This window comes from Physeter macrocephalus, chromosome 4 (genome assembly GCF_002837175.3).
Source record: "Physeter macrocephalus isolate SW-GA chromosome 4, ASM283717v5, whole genome shotgun sequence".
NCBI lineage: Eukaryota > Metazoa > Chordata > Mammalia > Artiodactyla > Physeteridae > Physeter > Physeter macrocephalus.
This window is the reverse complement of record NC_041217.1, coordinates 88,510,526-88,527,075: the sequence shown is the minus strand read 5'-3', so window position 1 is coordinate 88,527,075 and position 16,550 is coordinate 88,510,526. Positions and strand designations below refer to the sequence as shown.

General features: G+C 38.5%; 1 protein-coding gene across 2 annotated transcripts in view; it reads right to left on the bottom strand.

Annotated features, from left to right (window-relative positions):
* Window positions 1–1,854: 1,854 nt before the first annotated feature.
* Window positions 1,855–16,550, bottom strand: part of SLC25A24 (solute carrier family 25 member 24) — a 43,868-nt gene continuing 29,172 nt past the window's right edge. Inside the window, exons 7-10 of one of the 2 annotated variants that reach the window (XM_024119812.3) lie at window positions 14,644–14,751; window positions 12,976–13,143; window positions 5,799–5,949; window positions 1,855–4,100 (exon numbers count right to left, since the gene is read on the bottom strand). In XM_024119812.3, the coding sequence (XP_023975580.1) occupies window positions 3,916–4,100; window positions 5,799–5,949; window positions 12,976–13,143; window positions 14,644–14,751 (612 nt within the window). In that variant the 3' untranslated portion in view covers window positions 1,855–3,915. The remainder of the gene's footprint in view (window positions 4,101–5,798; window positions 5,950–12,975; window positions 13,144–14,643; window positions 14,752–16,550) is intronic. The other variant, XM_024119813.3, reaches the window with a different exon arrangement.

Below are 16,550 nucleotides of genomic sequence, written 5' to 3'. Positions count from 1 at the left end.
CAACGGGAGAGGCCACAACAGTGGGAGGCCTGCGTACCGAAAAAAAAAAAAAAAATTAAAATCCTCCCCAGAGAAGGAAAGGCAAAGAGTAGCCAATAGACATGCCACCTGGGGAAAGGGCCACTATGTTGGGACAGCAGTTTCAGGGAAAACCATTGTGTGTGTGATGGACACGACAGTTACAGAAACTGCAAGGTTTTCCAATGATGTTTCCAATAATGAGACTCCCACCCCCAGAGGAGAGACATCTGAATCTTGGTTAGGAAACATTACCAAGGAACTGTGGCTATTGCAGTACCGGAAGTGCTCAGCAGACAGGCCTCCCTCCAGCCCTCTGTGGCTTCATCGCCTAATACCTTCCGTTTTGCTCACCCCACTCCAGGCACACTGACCTCCCCGATGTTCCCTCCACCCACGGCCTTTACCTGCATTCCCTCTGCCTGGAATGCCCTCCCCAGACACCAGTGTGGCCCATTCCCGTGCCCCCTTCAGCCCTTTATTCAAACAGCACCTTCTCATCAAGGTCTTCTCTGACTGAAATTCCCACCTCGGCCCCAGCATTGCCTTCTGCACTTATCACCATCTAACATATTACATATTTTACTTACTTTGTTTGTTGTCTGTCTCCATTAGATAATCTCCATTAGGAAAAGTATGGAGTCCTGTTCAATGCTGTGTCCTCAGCCCCTAAAAGTATCTGACACACAGCAGGTGTTTAATAAATTCTCACTGAAAGAACCAACGAGCAAGTGAATGTTTACAGAATAAATTCCAAGGGGCCCAGGCTTGGGGCACTTCTGCTTTCACAACAAACAATGCTGCAGTGGCTAGAGCCGAGCATCTGAGTATAGGCTTGTACAGCCCAATTTGCAAACAAACAAAACAAGCAAAAAACAAAAACCAAAAAACCAGAAGGCTGTGAACAGGTGTCTTCAATTGCACTGTGGTCAGAGGACTGCAGTAGGTCCAGGTACAGGCCCAGGCAGCTTGGACCTCAGCACAGCTCTGTCCTACATGGAAGCAGGAGGGCAGACAGAATTTTGCAGGGCATGCTCTCCCGGAGAGCGATTTGATGAGCTCAGTCTGCTCTGTGTTTCTCCCAAGCAGGGAATATGGCAAAGGAGGAAAAGGAGGGTTATTGGTTGCTCCTCTTCACACATACCATTACTCGTTTGGTGCTCTTCTCAAAACAAATAAATTCCATGAGAACAAAAGAGCTGGGAAAATTCTTATTTGGGCATAGGGAACCTATGCCATACTTTTATACATGTGACCTGATGTAAAGCTCAAAAAACAAAATAGTACAAAATGTAATGCCTGTTCACGTGAAGCTTACTCTCTTGATGGGGATACAAGACAAATGTGTAAGAAACAAATCGGCGACATTTTTCTAATAAAGGGTCCCTGAGAGCCAAGGAGGGCAAATACGTTTTTCCTGGAGGCCAGGTAGCATTCAAGTTGGAAAGCAGAATTTCTTTGCAGTCTTATGTTTTATTTTTTAAAATCAAATTTTATAATCTTTATAGTTGTAAAATCTGCATTATAAAATTGTTTTAATTACTTACCTGTAAACTTACTTAGCTTTTGTTTCCCATAACTTCAAGACAAACTGGTACTCCACCAAGATGTGCCAAGGAGCCCTGTGACTTTGGACTCTCCTTGGCACTATGGGCCCCGGGGTATCACCCTAAATGGTAAATGTGGAATTTGGACATCACGAAAAACATCATCTTATACCAAAATATATGACAGAGGTAATAACTGTTATGGCTGTTCAGAAAAGGCCAAAATATTTGGAAAGACTACAGTGAGCCTTTATTCAGTAATACTATACAGACTATTCCAACTGCTGCCAGTGATATAAACTGCATGACACAGCCATTTTTTTGCCTTAGTTACACTATTTTTTTAAATGAGGAAATAAGACATTTCAAAAACAAACATATATGTATTTTTAATATAAACAGAAAGTAAATATGCAGTAATGCCAGAAATAAACTATCTTCAACTCCGGGCTCTTTTCAAAAGATACAAGATACAGAGATAAATCACATTCATTCCTTACAAATGTTAAAGAGCAAACAATTTAAATTCATAATGAACAATGAATATTTTTCAGTAGCTTGAAATTTTACTCACTCCATAATTTTACAAGTGAAAAAAGAGCTAATCGTGTACCTTAATATTGTCATTTATGTATTACTAAAAAGTACAAACACCCTGAAGATAGAGTCCCATTCTTATCATATGTATTATAAAAATACTGAGACATTTATCAGGTATAATTAATATAATGAAAACTACATGTTAGGATATGTTTCACAAACACAAGTCCAGCATTTCTCTCTGGTTCAGAAAATATGAGAGGTAGGTTCAAATAAAGTAAATGCCTATTATGTCACTAGATTTCCATTAAAATGTTGGCAATTTATAACAAATTACTAGAAATAAAACTTGAGTTTAAGAACTAAATTGAATATGGGGATTTATGTATATGTATAGCTGATTCACTTTGTTATAAAACAGAAACTAACACACCATTGTAAAGCAATTATACTCCAATAAAGATGTTAAAAAAAAGAAGTAAATTGAAAAGTGATAAGAATAACTTCAACTAATAAATATTTTTCTAAGTCCTAATCACACAAATCAGAAAAGATAGTTGATTACAAAAAATGGCTTCAGTAAAATAAAAACATGCTATCAATAGTATAAATCAAATTTTCTATATCATAATGTGTTTCTAAGCTGGGGGCAAGAGAAAATATGAAGGTACATGTTTGTAATTGGGCCTTTCATTTATAGTACGAAATATATAAAATTAATATATACTACTATTAATATATACTATTCTTCTAGCTTTGTGCTGCCCAAATTGAGAATTGCAGGGTCAAATAAATTAAAAGTGAGGGGGAAATGAGAATGCCATTCACCCATGATCAACCTACTTCATGTAATTAAGAAATTTCAGATAACCAAGAATGGTCACCAGAAGCCTTCCTGATTAAAATGGAAGTCTGATTCAAGTAGGAAACAAAGGACAAAGAGAAGAGAGATGCTCTTCAGAAACTGATACAAGTAAAAGGGCTTTGTTTCCTGGTGCTTTTCAAAGCAATGACAATAAACAGACTTTTTCAAATAAGTTGCCTTGTGTTGATAATTTGACAGTAATATACTGACAATCAGTGTGTCATCCTGGGAACCAAATAACAGTACAAGAAAAATGGAGATGTGCTCACTGAAATAAATATTATTTTATCACTCTTCCTTACACAAAAATCATATGAGTGGACTAGGGTATTCACATGCCTTGAAGTTCTGGCGCTTATGTTCATTCTTATTCAGCTTAAAAAAAGAATATAGACCTTATACCTATTTGGCTGCTGTAAGATTATGTTTTCATTCAATGTTTCTCCATGAATGGTCCTACAAGGAAATTTTAACAAGTTTATAAAGACATTCAAAATATATACACAATTTAAGTTCCTAGGTTTTCCAATCATTTTGTTTTTAAGAAAAAGTTATTTAAGTATAAAGGAACTGGCATAAACCTGAACCAACCAAAATTAAGATCAAAGATTTATAATTCACACAAAGCAAATTTAGTTCAAGCAAGTACATTTTTTCAGATTTAGGATTCCAGGAAGAGATTTGTAGAAAGGACTAATAAGAAAAAATATAATTTTATTGCCTTTTCAAAACTGTATGAGCTTATCAAAACAATGATTTTTAGCATTTCTGAATGTATAAAATTGAGTCCAAATGTTTGAAGTTACCAGTGATATGCTCTTCCCTTTTGTGAAAAAAAAATACAGCTTCTTTTTGCCATGGACTTGTTGTAGTTCTAGGAGAAAAGGTCACTCTGGAGATGGTTGAAAGTTTCAATAATCATGCTAAAGCAAAAAATTCAGCATGTCACTTCTGAGTTACTCCTAAAGTTTGTCTCATATTTTCATAAACCACATAACTGATGCCTACAGCAGGGAGCACCTTCATAAAGTTTGGGGCGATGCCTCTGTAAAGTCCTGGTAGTCCTTCTTTAGAAATTATTCGTCGAAAGAGCCCAACCATGTTCAGCTGTGGGGTTCCTTCTACCATGGCTAGAAAATTAAAAAAGAAACCAGGCTAATTTAATATTCATGCATGTTTTATTATGACTATGCAATTATGATTCAGAATGATTTTCTAGAACGAACAGAATAAAAGGATAAAATTTATTCCAAGGGGCCCAAGAAAGTGCCCCTTTATATGATTCTCCCTGTATGGCACCTAACAGTGAATGCCCTGATTATAACAAATATGAGTGATTACTCTGTGTTAGATATTTAGTTAATTACTTTATATACCAATCCTCTAAGGTAAGTGTTATTATACCCATTTAATAAGTAAGGAATTGGAGGTTTAGAAAGATAGAGAAGCTTGTCCCAACACACTTAGCTAGCAAGTGAGAGAGCTGAAAGCTGATGGTCTTTCTCCTCTGTAAATGGAATGAAAACTGCACAGCGTTGAAAGAATCAGTAGCAACATATGTAAAGCAGTTGGCATCTGTCAAATTCTCAGTAAATGGTGGCTGGAGTTGTTTGTTATTATGGGACTTACAACTTCTGAACTGTGATTCCTCCCCACTGTGACACTGTCTCCTCGACTTTGATTACACAGCGCCCTCCTGGCTCTCCTGCCGTCTGATTGAGTATTCTCTTTTCTTATGATTTGCTGGCTTTTATTGCTCTGCTAAAGTAGTGTTCATTCTGTGCCTTTCTTTCATTTTCTGCTTTATCCCTGGCCAATCTCACCCACTACCACTTCTTTAAACAGTACTCCCTGAGCATCGAGACGCCTCTATCCCCGATCTCTCTTCCAAGTACCAACCTCCCTCCCGCAACCAAGCAGTCAATCATTAATTAACCAGTACTTCCAATGCAGATGATCTGTAAATACAAATGTAAAGAGTGGACTGCATGGCAAATGCAAGTTTTACTTTTTGGAACTTTCTGGAGTTTGGGAGTCTTTTTCCTGAATATTTTCGCTTGACAGTTGGTTGAATCCATGGATGCAGAGCCCACGAATATGATGGGCCAACTGTACTCTTAAAACATGCATTCTCGGACATATATACACTACCAAATGTAAATTAGATAGCTAGTGGGAAGCTGATGCATAGCACAAGGAGATCACCTCTGTGCTTTGTGACCACCTAGAGGGGTGGGATAGGGAGGGTGGGAGGGAGACGCAAGAGGGAAGAGATATGGGAACATATGTATATGTATAACTGATTCACTTTGTTATAAAGCAGAAACTAACACACCATTGTAAAACAGTTATACTCCAATAAAGATGTTAAAAAAAAAAAAAGAAAAGTAACTACCCTTAAAGTGTGTTAAATAGTAACTTGGAATACTATTATGCAACTCTACACATTGATTATACAGATTATGTAAAAATATGGAAAATGTTAATGATATTATGTTAAGTGAAATAAAAATGTATACATTGTGTTTGCACACGCCAAAAAAAAAAAACATGCATTCTCAACGGGAGCATGAAAATCTTACTCTGTGCATAAACCACAGATATACATACAATATATGCACAGAGTATCTGTGGTATTAAAATTTCATGAAGAGGAACTGATTTGGAAAAGAATTTCTAAAAAGCTTCCTTAGGGAGGCAATAATGCAAAAAAGATTGAGAAATACTACCTTAAAACCACACTCTAATGTCTCAGTGGAAGCTGAAGTTCCAAAAGCATGTTACTGATGCAGTACTTTATCAGTGTCATCCTTTTATCCAAAACTCACCTTGAGCCTGCATGCGTGTTCTCACCAAAGCCAAGGGGTAGCTGGCCAGCTGACCACAGGTGCTGGATAAGGCACCACATCCCAGCAGCACCATGACTCCAGGGTTTACAGAGTCTTTAGCAAAATTATCTAGCCAATGGGACTTCAAGAGCTGCCAGAGAAACAGAAAAGAAGAAAAATAATAAACAACTAACTTTACAACTGCTTTCACTCAACATGAATGTTCTCACAACTACTCTCATCCTTATGAGACAGGATACATTTCTGCAAGATTGGGCGGCACAGCCACTGTAGGAAGCAGCAGCTCTGTAGAGAGGTGGGGAAGCCACAGGGGATTCAAAACACGAGAGGTATGACTGGGTGCTCATCTTCTTCTAACTAAATGTGAAGATCAACAGCACACCAGACTAGGATCTAAACAACATTTCCTACGGTGCTTATCAATGAAAATAATATAATACTACAAACTGCATCTAATTTTGTACTTTACACATATGTTATTTCATTCAGTCCTTCTACAAAAGCTCTGAGGTGGAGCTATTCTTCTGATTTTAGAAATGAGGAAAATTAGTCTCAGTGGGGTTTTCTAAACAAGGGTGCTGAATCAAGTATATGGATCCCCAGGCCATGCTTCTTCCCTATTATCCTAGGTCTTTGTATTTCCATTAGAAGGCAATTAATTGAGAGAAATGTATAATCTACTTTTTAAATAAAAAAATCTGAAGTATTAAAATATATGCTAATATGTGGGGGAAATTATATACTAGTTTAAATATTTTAAGATAAAATTTAACTGCATACTTGGACCTTACAATTATATAACAAGAATATCTCTATAAATTTGAAAACAAAGATTATATTTGTGTCTTATTTAAGGTCCATTTAGTACTGTAATATGACAAGAAATAAAGTCAATAAGCCTACAGACAACCATGTCTGAACTACAAAAATGAGAAAAGAGAAGTGATTCACTAGAAACTAAGCAACTATTTACACTATTAACACCAGAATGGGGGGTGGGGTGGGGGGGAGCTAGGAAAATGCACTTTTAAAACAATTAATTTAAAATCCTATAAAATATACATGATCTTATAAGTCCTCTCTGTGTGTCCCATAATCATTTTCTTCTACATCCTAGGATCCATTATCATTCCTTGCCTCTCAGATCTCACTATATATATATATTTTTTACTTATTTATTTTATTTTTGTCTCCCCCTCTTTATTGGCTTTGTACCCCTCAATTTATAGATATTCTCAAAATTCTATCATCTTATGAAGGTTCTCTGGCAACATCAAGGTCATAACAGTGGGGTCCTGATCCAATAGGATTAGTGTCTTTATAAGAAGAAATACCAGAGAATTCACTCACTCAACTCTCTCTCTCTCTCCCCCTCCCTCCGGGAACATAGCAAGAAGGCAGCTGTCTGCAAGCCAGTAAGAGAGCCTCACCACAAACCAAATCAGCCAGAACCCTGATCTTGGACTTCCAGCCTCCAGAACTGTGAAAAAGTAAATTTCTTTTGTTTAACCCTCCCAGTCTCTGGTATTTTGTTATGGTAGCCCAAACATACTAATACACTACCCAAAGCAAACTGCATATTCAATGTAATCCCTATTCAAATTTCAATGACATTGTTTGAAGAAATAGAAAAAAAATTCAAATAGAATCTTAAGGGACCCCACCTAACCAAAGTAACCTTGAAAAAGAACGAAGTTGGAGACCTCACACTTCCTGATTTCAATGTATATTACAAAGCAGCAGCAATCAAGATAGTGTGGTGCTAGCATAAAGACAGATACATAGAATAATGGAACAAAATAGAGAGCTCAGAAATAAATTCTTGAATACATGGGCGCATGATCTTCAACAAAGGTGCCGAGACCCCACACTGGGCAAAGGACAGTCTTTTCAACAAATGGTGCTGGGGGGACTTCCCTGGCAGTCCAGTGGTTAAGACTCCGTACTTCCACTGCAGGGGGCATGGGTTCGATCCCTGGTCGGGGAACTAAGATCCCACATGCTGTGCAGTGGGGCCAAAAATTTAAAAAAAAAAAAATGGTGCTGGGAAAACTGGATACCCACACGCAAAAGAATAAAGTTGGATCCTTACCTTACAACATATACAAAAAACTAACTCAAAATAAATCCAGGGCCGAAACATAAGACCTAATACTAAAAAATTCCTAGGAGAAAACACAGGATAAAAGCTTTAGGACCTTGGCTTTGGCAGCAATTTCTTGGATATGATACCAAAAGCACAGGCAAAAAAGCAAAAATAGACAAATGGATTTCATCACCTTAAAAACTTCTGTGAAGCAAAGCAACCAACAGAGTGAAAAGGTAACCTATGGAATGGGAGAATATATTTGTAAACCATATATCTGATAAGGAGTTAATATCCAAAATATATAAATAACTCCTACAATTAAACAACAATAAAAAATAACCTAATTAAAAAATGGGCAAAGGACTTGAATAGACATTTCTCCAAAGAAGACAAATAAGTGGACAACAAGCATATGAAAAGATGCTCAACATCACTTCTCATCAGAGAAATGCAAGCTAAAAGCACAATGAGATATTGTCTCACACCTGTTAGGATGGGCACTATCAAAAAACAAAAACCAGAAACTAACAAATATTAACAAGGATGCAGAAAAACACACTGTTAGTGGGAATGAAAAATGGTGCAGCTTCTTTAGAAAACAGTTTGTTCCTCAAAAAGCTCAACACAGAATCACCATATGGCCCAGCACTTTTGTATACTGATAGGTATACACCCAAAGGAACTGAAAGCAGAGACTTGAAGAGAGATCAATACTTGTATCCCTTTTTCCCAAGAGGGGAAAGTATCCTTGAAATTAATTCAACCCCTCAACAACTGATGGCGTTCCAAGCTCCTCAACCCTATCAGCAGTTTTTGCCCTTAAGACAAGCTTGGAAGGTAACATAAACTTAAAACTCAAAAAAGTCCCTGAGAGACTCGGCAAAATCCACAACCCACGTTGGGCAGGTTCATTTGGCTCCCTCAATTAAAATTCAAATTGACTGCTGTCAGCCTCTTCCTAACATTAAACAATATTCTTTAAATCTTGAGACCTTAGCAGGAATTAAACCAATCATAGAGGAATACAAACACAACACCTCATAGTCCCCTACACTAGTCTCTGTAATACACCCATTCTCCTCATTAAGAAACCTCACAGAGGAGAATGGAGATTTGTCCAAGATTTGAGGGCTATTAATAACATTGTCATCAATCATCATCCAGTTGCCCTTAACCCTCATACCCTTTTAATGGCAATACCTACAGAGAATAAATTTTTCACTATAACTGACCTCTGTAGCACCTTTTTCAGCATCTCTGTGGACTGTGAAAGTCAAATTTTATTTGCTTTCATGTGGGAAGGACAATACACCTGGACTGTCATGCCACAAGTCTAGACTAAAAGCCCTTCCTACTTTTTACAGGTCCTAAAAGCAGATTTAGCAGGTGTCATTTTTCTGTTAAGTGTCCATCCTTTTCAATAGGTTGATGACCTTTGCTCCTCTTCCAACGGGGCAAGTGAGCAAGATAGCATACATCTCCCCAAGCTGTTAGCAACTAAAGGTCATAAAGGTCTCTAAAGAGAAATTACAACTTGTCCAAACACAGTTCAAATACCTAGAACCCTTGATCTCGGATTAAGGACTCCTTTAAGACCCTAATAGGATTCAAAGTGTCTTAAATTTCCCATAGCCACAGACCAAAAGACAACTTTAAAGATATTTCGGGCTGACTGGATACTACAGAAACTGGATACTTAATTTTTTAGTTGCCCAGCCTCTCAAAGCTTAAAGACCAGATCCTTTAGAGTGGGAAGAAAACGTCGTTAGGGCTCCAGAACCTGAAAAGTGGACTTTGCAGTCCCCTGCTTTATGACATACTAATTATTAGCTTCCCCTTTTCCACTTCATGTACGAAAGAAGAGAAATGGCTTAGGAGCGCTTACTCAAAGGCACAGAGGTCAACACTAACCCCTTGGATATTACACTCAACGATCAGACCTGTAGCCAGAGGCCTTCCTCCAGCACGAGAGCTATTTCAGCAGCAATAGCCCTTACAGCATCAACTGAGGAAATAGTTATGGGCTCTCCACTCACCATCTATGTTCCCCCATGTGGTAGGAGGCTTGCACAATTCTCATCACACTCAACACCTTCCTGCAAGCTGTCTTACCCTGCATGAAACATCATTACTAACTTCTCACATAGCCCTTTCCCGCTACAACAACTTCAACGCTGCAACCCTTCTCCCTTTACTTAGTGACAAAACTCCTCATGACTGTCTGACCCTGACTGATCAGTTATTAACCCTTAGAGCTGACTTACAAGAAACCCCTGTTGTTAACATTGAGATTTCATGGCTTACTGATGGTTCTTGTTTGAAAAATGGCAAAGGAAAATATTGTACTGGGTATGCAATCATCTGCTCCTTTGAAGTAACTGAGGCAGCTCCACTGCTGACCTCTACTTCAGCCCAGCAGGCAGAACTCCATGGTTTAACTAGAGATTGCACCCTAGCAGAAGGTAAAACAGTGAATACCTATACAGATTGTCACTTTGCCTTTAGGGTACTTGATGACTTTGGCATGCTTTAGAAACCAAGAGGATTCTTAACCTCAGGGGGAAGCCAGATTAAGAATGAAAATTGGGTCAATAAATTGTTGGAATCGATCCAACTGCCATCTGTCCTAGCCATCATTAGGGTACCTGGGCATCCAAAATTAAATTCAGATGAAACCAAAAGAAATAACTTGGCTAATCGGGCCATGACAACTGCCTTACAAGCCACCAAATCTCCTAGGAGTCATTTCCTGTGCCTCCCTGTTGCCCAATGGTCTAACCCTATAACACTGACTCCCTGAAATAACCACTGGAAATTAAAAATTCCCCCCAACATGGGATATGACTTTCTGGGACAGGTCCATCCCAGCAATGTGAGACAAAGCAAATCTGTAAGTTGATTGGCAATGCTTTTAGAGAATGATCGTGATCAAAAGGGGGATATGTGACATTAAGATGGAGTCACTTATGTCAAGGGGTTTTTAAATGAAGCTGGAAGGCCATTCAAGAGGTGGACCTTATGCCTGTCTCACCAGGTGGAACCATAAACGTATGAACTGGGCCACACCACAGATAGTCCAAGGACTCTGCAAGAACACCTGCAACTTGTCACAGTAATGAACTCTTACCTCCCTCTAATGATAGCCTTAGCAATCAATCATGTTTTGCCAACTAGGTTCTGCCTTCAGCTCCAACTAAAATTCTTTGTAATGCAAACCTCCCTTCTTTGCCATAAAAACCCCTTTTACTCCCTAGTAGACACTGTTCAGATTGATACCCAAATCTGTGTGAACCGAAATGCAATTCTTTGATCTCAAATAAATGTGTTGTGTTTGATTATTGCCTCCTAGGTTTCTTCAGGTTGACAAGTACAAGTAATGAATCTGTACTACCCACATCAGTCTCTTGGTTTTATCAATGTTAAATTTTAACAAACCAAAGAAAATGTGCCATTTTTGCTTATTTCTCTCTCCACAAAAAAATCCCTAATATCATCTGCTAAGCTGAACAACTGTATCTGTAATAACCTTTTTTTAAATTGAAGTACAGTTAATTTACAATGTTTTATTAGCTTCAGGTATACAGCAAAGTGATTCAGTTATACAGTCTTGTTTTCAGATTCTTTACCATTATAGGTTATTACAAGACATTGAATATAGTTCCCTGTGCTGTACAGTAGGTCCTTGTTGTTTATCTATTTTATACATAGTGGTATGTATATGTTAACCCCAAACTCCTAATTTATCCCTCCCACTCCCAGTATCCCCTCTGGCAACTATAAGTTTGTTTTCTATGTCTGTGAGTCTATTTCTGTTTTGTAAATAAGTTCATTTATATAATTTTTTTAGGTTCCACATATAAGTGATATCATATGATATTTGTCTTTCTGTCTTTCATATAATATGATAATCTCTAGTTCTATCCATGTTGCTGCAAATAGCATTATTTCATTCTTTTTTATGGCTGAGTAATATTCCATTGTGTATAAATACATCTTCTTTATCTATTCATCTGTTGATGGACACTTAGGTTAACTTCCATGTCTTAGCTATTGCAAATAGTGCTGCTATGAACACTGGGGTGCATGTATCTTTTCAAATTAGAGTTTGCTCCAGATATACACCCAGGAGTGGGATTTCTGGATCATATGGCAGTTCTATTTTAATTTGGCAAGGAACGTCACTACTGTTCTCCACAGTGGCTGTGCCAATTTACCTTCCCACCAACAGTGCAGAAGGGTTCCTTTTTCTCCACACCATTATTATTCCTTTTCTCCACAGCAATTATTATTTGTAGACTTTTTAATGATGGCCATTCTGACTGGTGTGAGGTGATACCTCATTATAATTTTGATGTGCAGTTCTCTAGTAGTTAGCGATATCGAGCATCTTTTCATGTGCCTGTTGGCCACCTGTATGTCTTCTTTGGAGAAATGTCTATTTAGGACTTCTACCCATTTTTTGATTGGGTTGTTCTTTTGATATTAAGCTATTTGTGTATTTTGGAAATTAATCCCTTGTTGGTAGCATCGTTTGCAAATATTTTATCCCAGTCCGTAGGTTGTCTTTTTGTTTTGTTTATGGTTTCCTTTGTTGTGCAAAAGATTTTAAGTTTAATTAGGTCCCACTTGTTTATTTTCGTTTTTATTTCCATTACTCTCGGAAATGGGTCCAAAAAAATATTGCTATGATTTATGTCAAAGAGTGTTCTGCCTATGTTTTCCTCTAGGAGTTTTATAGTATCCAGTCATACATTTAGGTCTTTAATCTATTTTGATTTTATTTGTGTATATGGTGCTAGAGAAGTGAACAACTATATCTGAATGTGAGAGTATGCTCTTCATTAATAAAAATAATTAACAGGGAAATCTAATACAAAAGTGACTACAGGCATATGGGGTCTCATATTCAAGGAACTTGAAAAGAAAGATAAAAGAACACACCCCTGAATCTACTTTTGGTCACAAACTGTTTTCTGGTACATATGTACCTCTCTATATAAAGTCAAATTCTAACAATGAGAACTATTTAACTATATTTTCAGATTCAAAAGATTGCTACAAACTCACCTCATACACAGCAAGATCTATACCTGCATAAGGTATGATGCCTAATAAATTGGGAACGTAACCTTTGTAAAAAGCTCCCATGCCTTCATGTTTCAAAATCTTCTTGGCACAATCAAACATCCCATAGTATTGTCCAGTTTTGCCTACAGCCAGCCTGGTTTTCAGAACCTGGTTATGAAAGAATATAACGAATATTATTATTCACATCAACACTATCATCACAGAATTCAAAAGAAGTAACTTTACAAAGAACAAATATCTAGCATATATTGTCACTCAAATGACTGTCTAGTTTGTTGATGTGTTCTCTCTCACATATTATCTCTCTTAAGGGTCTAAGACCAGAGCCAAGAAGATCCCTTTTGCTGTAAAGATGATCTGAATTAGGGCAGTAGCAGAGGAAATAGAGAGAAGATAATCTATTGACATCTTAACAAAATTGTGACAAATTAGATATGGAGGGTGGGGGAAATGGTAGTGTAAAGGACGATCCCAGTGTTTCTAGCTTGGAACTCGGGATGGGGCCAGCAGAGAAGAGGGAAGGTGATGCTATTAACTGAGATGGAGAATATAAGAGGAAGCCTAGGTATTGAATTAGGATATTTTTTGAGGGGTGTGTGGAGTAATATGAACAATCATATTAAAATGCCTGCAAGGAAAGCTATATTAATATGCATACCACAAAGGTGAAAACTAACAGTATTTCTTAAGTCTTATAAGTTATTGAAAAATGCTTTGTCATATCAATAAAGATATCCACATCTACAATATTATTCTTGCTCTAAAGCAGCAGTTGGCAAACTTTTTCTATAAAGTAAATATTTTAGTATTTGCAGGACTGAAATACCAGGTCTCTGTTGCATATTCTCTGATATTGTTTTTTTGTTGTTGTTGTTTTTAAACCACCTTAAAAAGGTAAAAATATAAAAACCATCCTTAGCTCAAGGGTTGTACAAAACAGTCCACAGGTCCATGGTTTGCTAACCTATGCTCTAATAAAAGGATGTCCAGTTAGGATTACCATCACCTAAGCAAATTCTAAGGTTCCATTACGAATTTTATGGTATAGAAACTCTTTGGAGAGGAATGGGTGCTATAACTCTTATCAACACTATGGGAGCCAACCTCCAAGATGGCCCCCAACTATCCCTGCCTCCTGGTAGTCACACCATGTGACTACACCATGTGTAGTCCCCTTCCACACTCTACCAGGGGTGGTCTTTGTGACCAACAGAATAGAGCAGATGTGACCAAAGATTGCAGCTTCTATCTTGGGTGCTCTCTTTGATAACTGATTTGGAAAAACCAGCTACCATGCTGTGAGGATACTCAAGCATCCTATGGAGAGGACCCTGCAATAAGGAACTGATATCTTCAACCAAGAGCCAGGGAAACCTGGCAACAAACACGTGAATAAGCTTGAAAACAGATCCATCCCCAGTTGAACCTTGCAGTGACTGCAGCCCTGGCTGACACCCTGCTATAGGCTGTGAGAAACCCTGAGCCAGAGGAACCCAGCTAAGCTACACCCAGATTCCTGACCCACAGAAACCGTGAGATTATAAATACTTGTTGTTTTAAACTGTTAATCTTGGGATAACTTGTTACACAGCAATAGATAATAATACAAACACCATTAATGCAATCAGACTTCACAATGGTACTTACCTCCATAGGATAAATAAATGTCTGTGCAGTTGCTCCAGCCATGGAACCAGAAACGAATCTCTCAAAGGTTCCTACTTTTTGTCCTTCCTCAGTAAGCAACTTCTTGTACTGTGTAAATAAAGTTTTAAATGCACATTAATACCTGCTACAGAATGAATTATGTTCTTCCCCCCCCTTCCCCCTCCCCCCCACAAATTCATATGTTGAAACTGTAACCTCCTATGCGATAGTATTTGGAGCTGGGGCCTTTGGGAGGTAATTATGGTTTGACCATGAGGTGGCGCCTCTCTCTCTTTCTCTCTTTCTTTCACACACATGCTCACTCTCTCCCTCCTTCCTTCCCTACCCCTCACCCCTCTCTCTCTCTCTCTCTCCCCCCAACATGTATGTACCAAGGAAAGGCCATGTGAGCACACAGTGAGAGGGTGGCCACCTACAAGCCAGGGAGAGAGAGCCCTCCTCACTGGAAACCGAATTGGTCAGCACCGTGATGACAGACTCCCCAGCTCTAGAACTGTGAGAAATAAACTTCTGTTGTTTAAACAACCCAGCATATGGTATTTTGTTATGGCAGGCCAAGCTAAGACAATACAAAAATACAAATCAGCTCCTAGAAATCAACTGACAATATGATGTTTCTCAAAATGCACACACTGCATTAACAATATCTAACAGAAAAGCAAGGTGCGAATGCTAATACATTCAGTTTACTGGACAGTGATTTTCAAGTTAGAATTCCACGAAACACAGATGGTCCACAGAGAGGACCCAGCAGCTCCTTTGCTAAAATAGATTCATCACAACGTTCTTCCTCAGATGCACAGGTTAATAAAGTATTCACAGTTTTTAGATATTTTCCCCATAGTTTTCTTTTCTTTTTTTTTAAAATTAATTAATTAAGTTATTTATTTTTGGCTGTGTTGGGTCTTCGTTTCTGTGCGAGGGCTTTCTCTAGTTGTGGCAAGTGGGGGCCGCTCTTCATCGTGGTGCACGGGCCTCTCACTATCGCGGCCTCTCTTGTTGCGGAGCACAGGCTCCAGACACGCAGGCTCAGTAGTTGTGGCTCACGGGCCTAATTGCTCCGCGGCTTGTGGGATCTTCCCAGACCAGGGCTCGAACCCATGTCCCCTGCTCTAGCAGGCAGATTCGCAACCACTGTGCCACCAGGGAAGCCCAGTTTTCCTTTTTTTAAGATGAGTTTATTTTCACCAGTATAAGTAAAACTAATAAATAAGTGACAAATATTAACAAAACAGCTTAGAAAAACAGTTTTTGTAGGTAATACATTTAACTATACTAACATGTCGACCCCAGAGCCCGCCTGGCCCAGCAGTACTAAAGCAACCGACATGGCTGATCTGGCCAAAGGGGGAATTCTGGCACAAATGCAGCCGAAATACCGATAGGGCAGGATGTTAACATCATGGGCTCCACAGTCAGGCAGTCCTGGGCTTGAACCCTAGGTCTATGTGGCCCTGAGAAAGTTTATGAACATGTCCACATGCAGTTTCCTCATCTGTGATAACCCCAGTTTCACGAGGTTGTTGAAAGAATTCGATAAGATAATACACGTAACAGCACAGTGCTGGGCAAATGGCAAATGTTCAGTAAATATTATTGTTGTTGTTGTTATTATTATTATTATTACTAATATATTCAATATTATCTTTCTACAACTTGGAGAGAAAATCTCTGTCTAAACAAAGACTGTGGTTATAAGCCAGGCAAACCAGATTCCTTCTCCTAGAAATGTGAGGTGAGTCTATAGGTATAATTAGGCACTGACACCTGAGGGAGAAATGGATAAAGCAATAGAGAAGCAGACACATGGAGAAGGGACAGGTCAGTGAGGTTCCACTTTCTGCACTTCCTGAGGCTCTTCCCCTTAATGCCACAGACACCTCCAC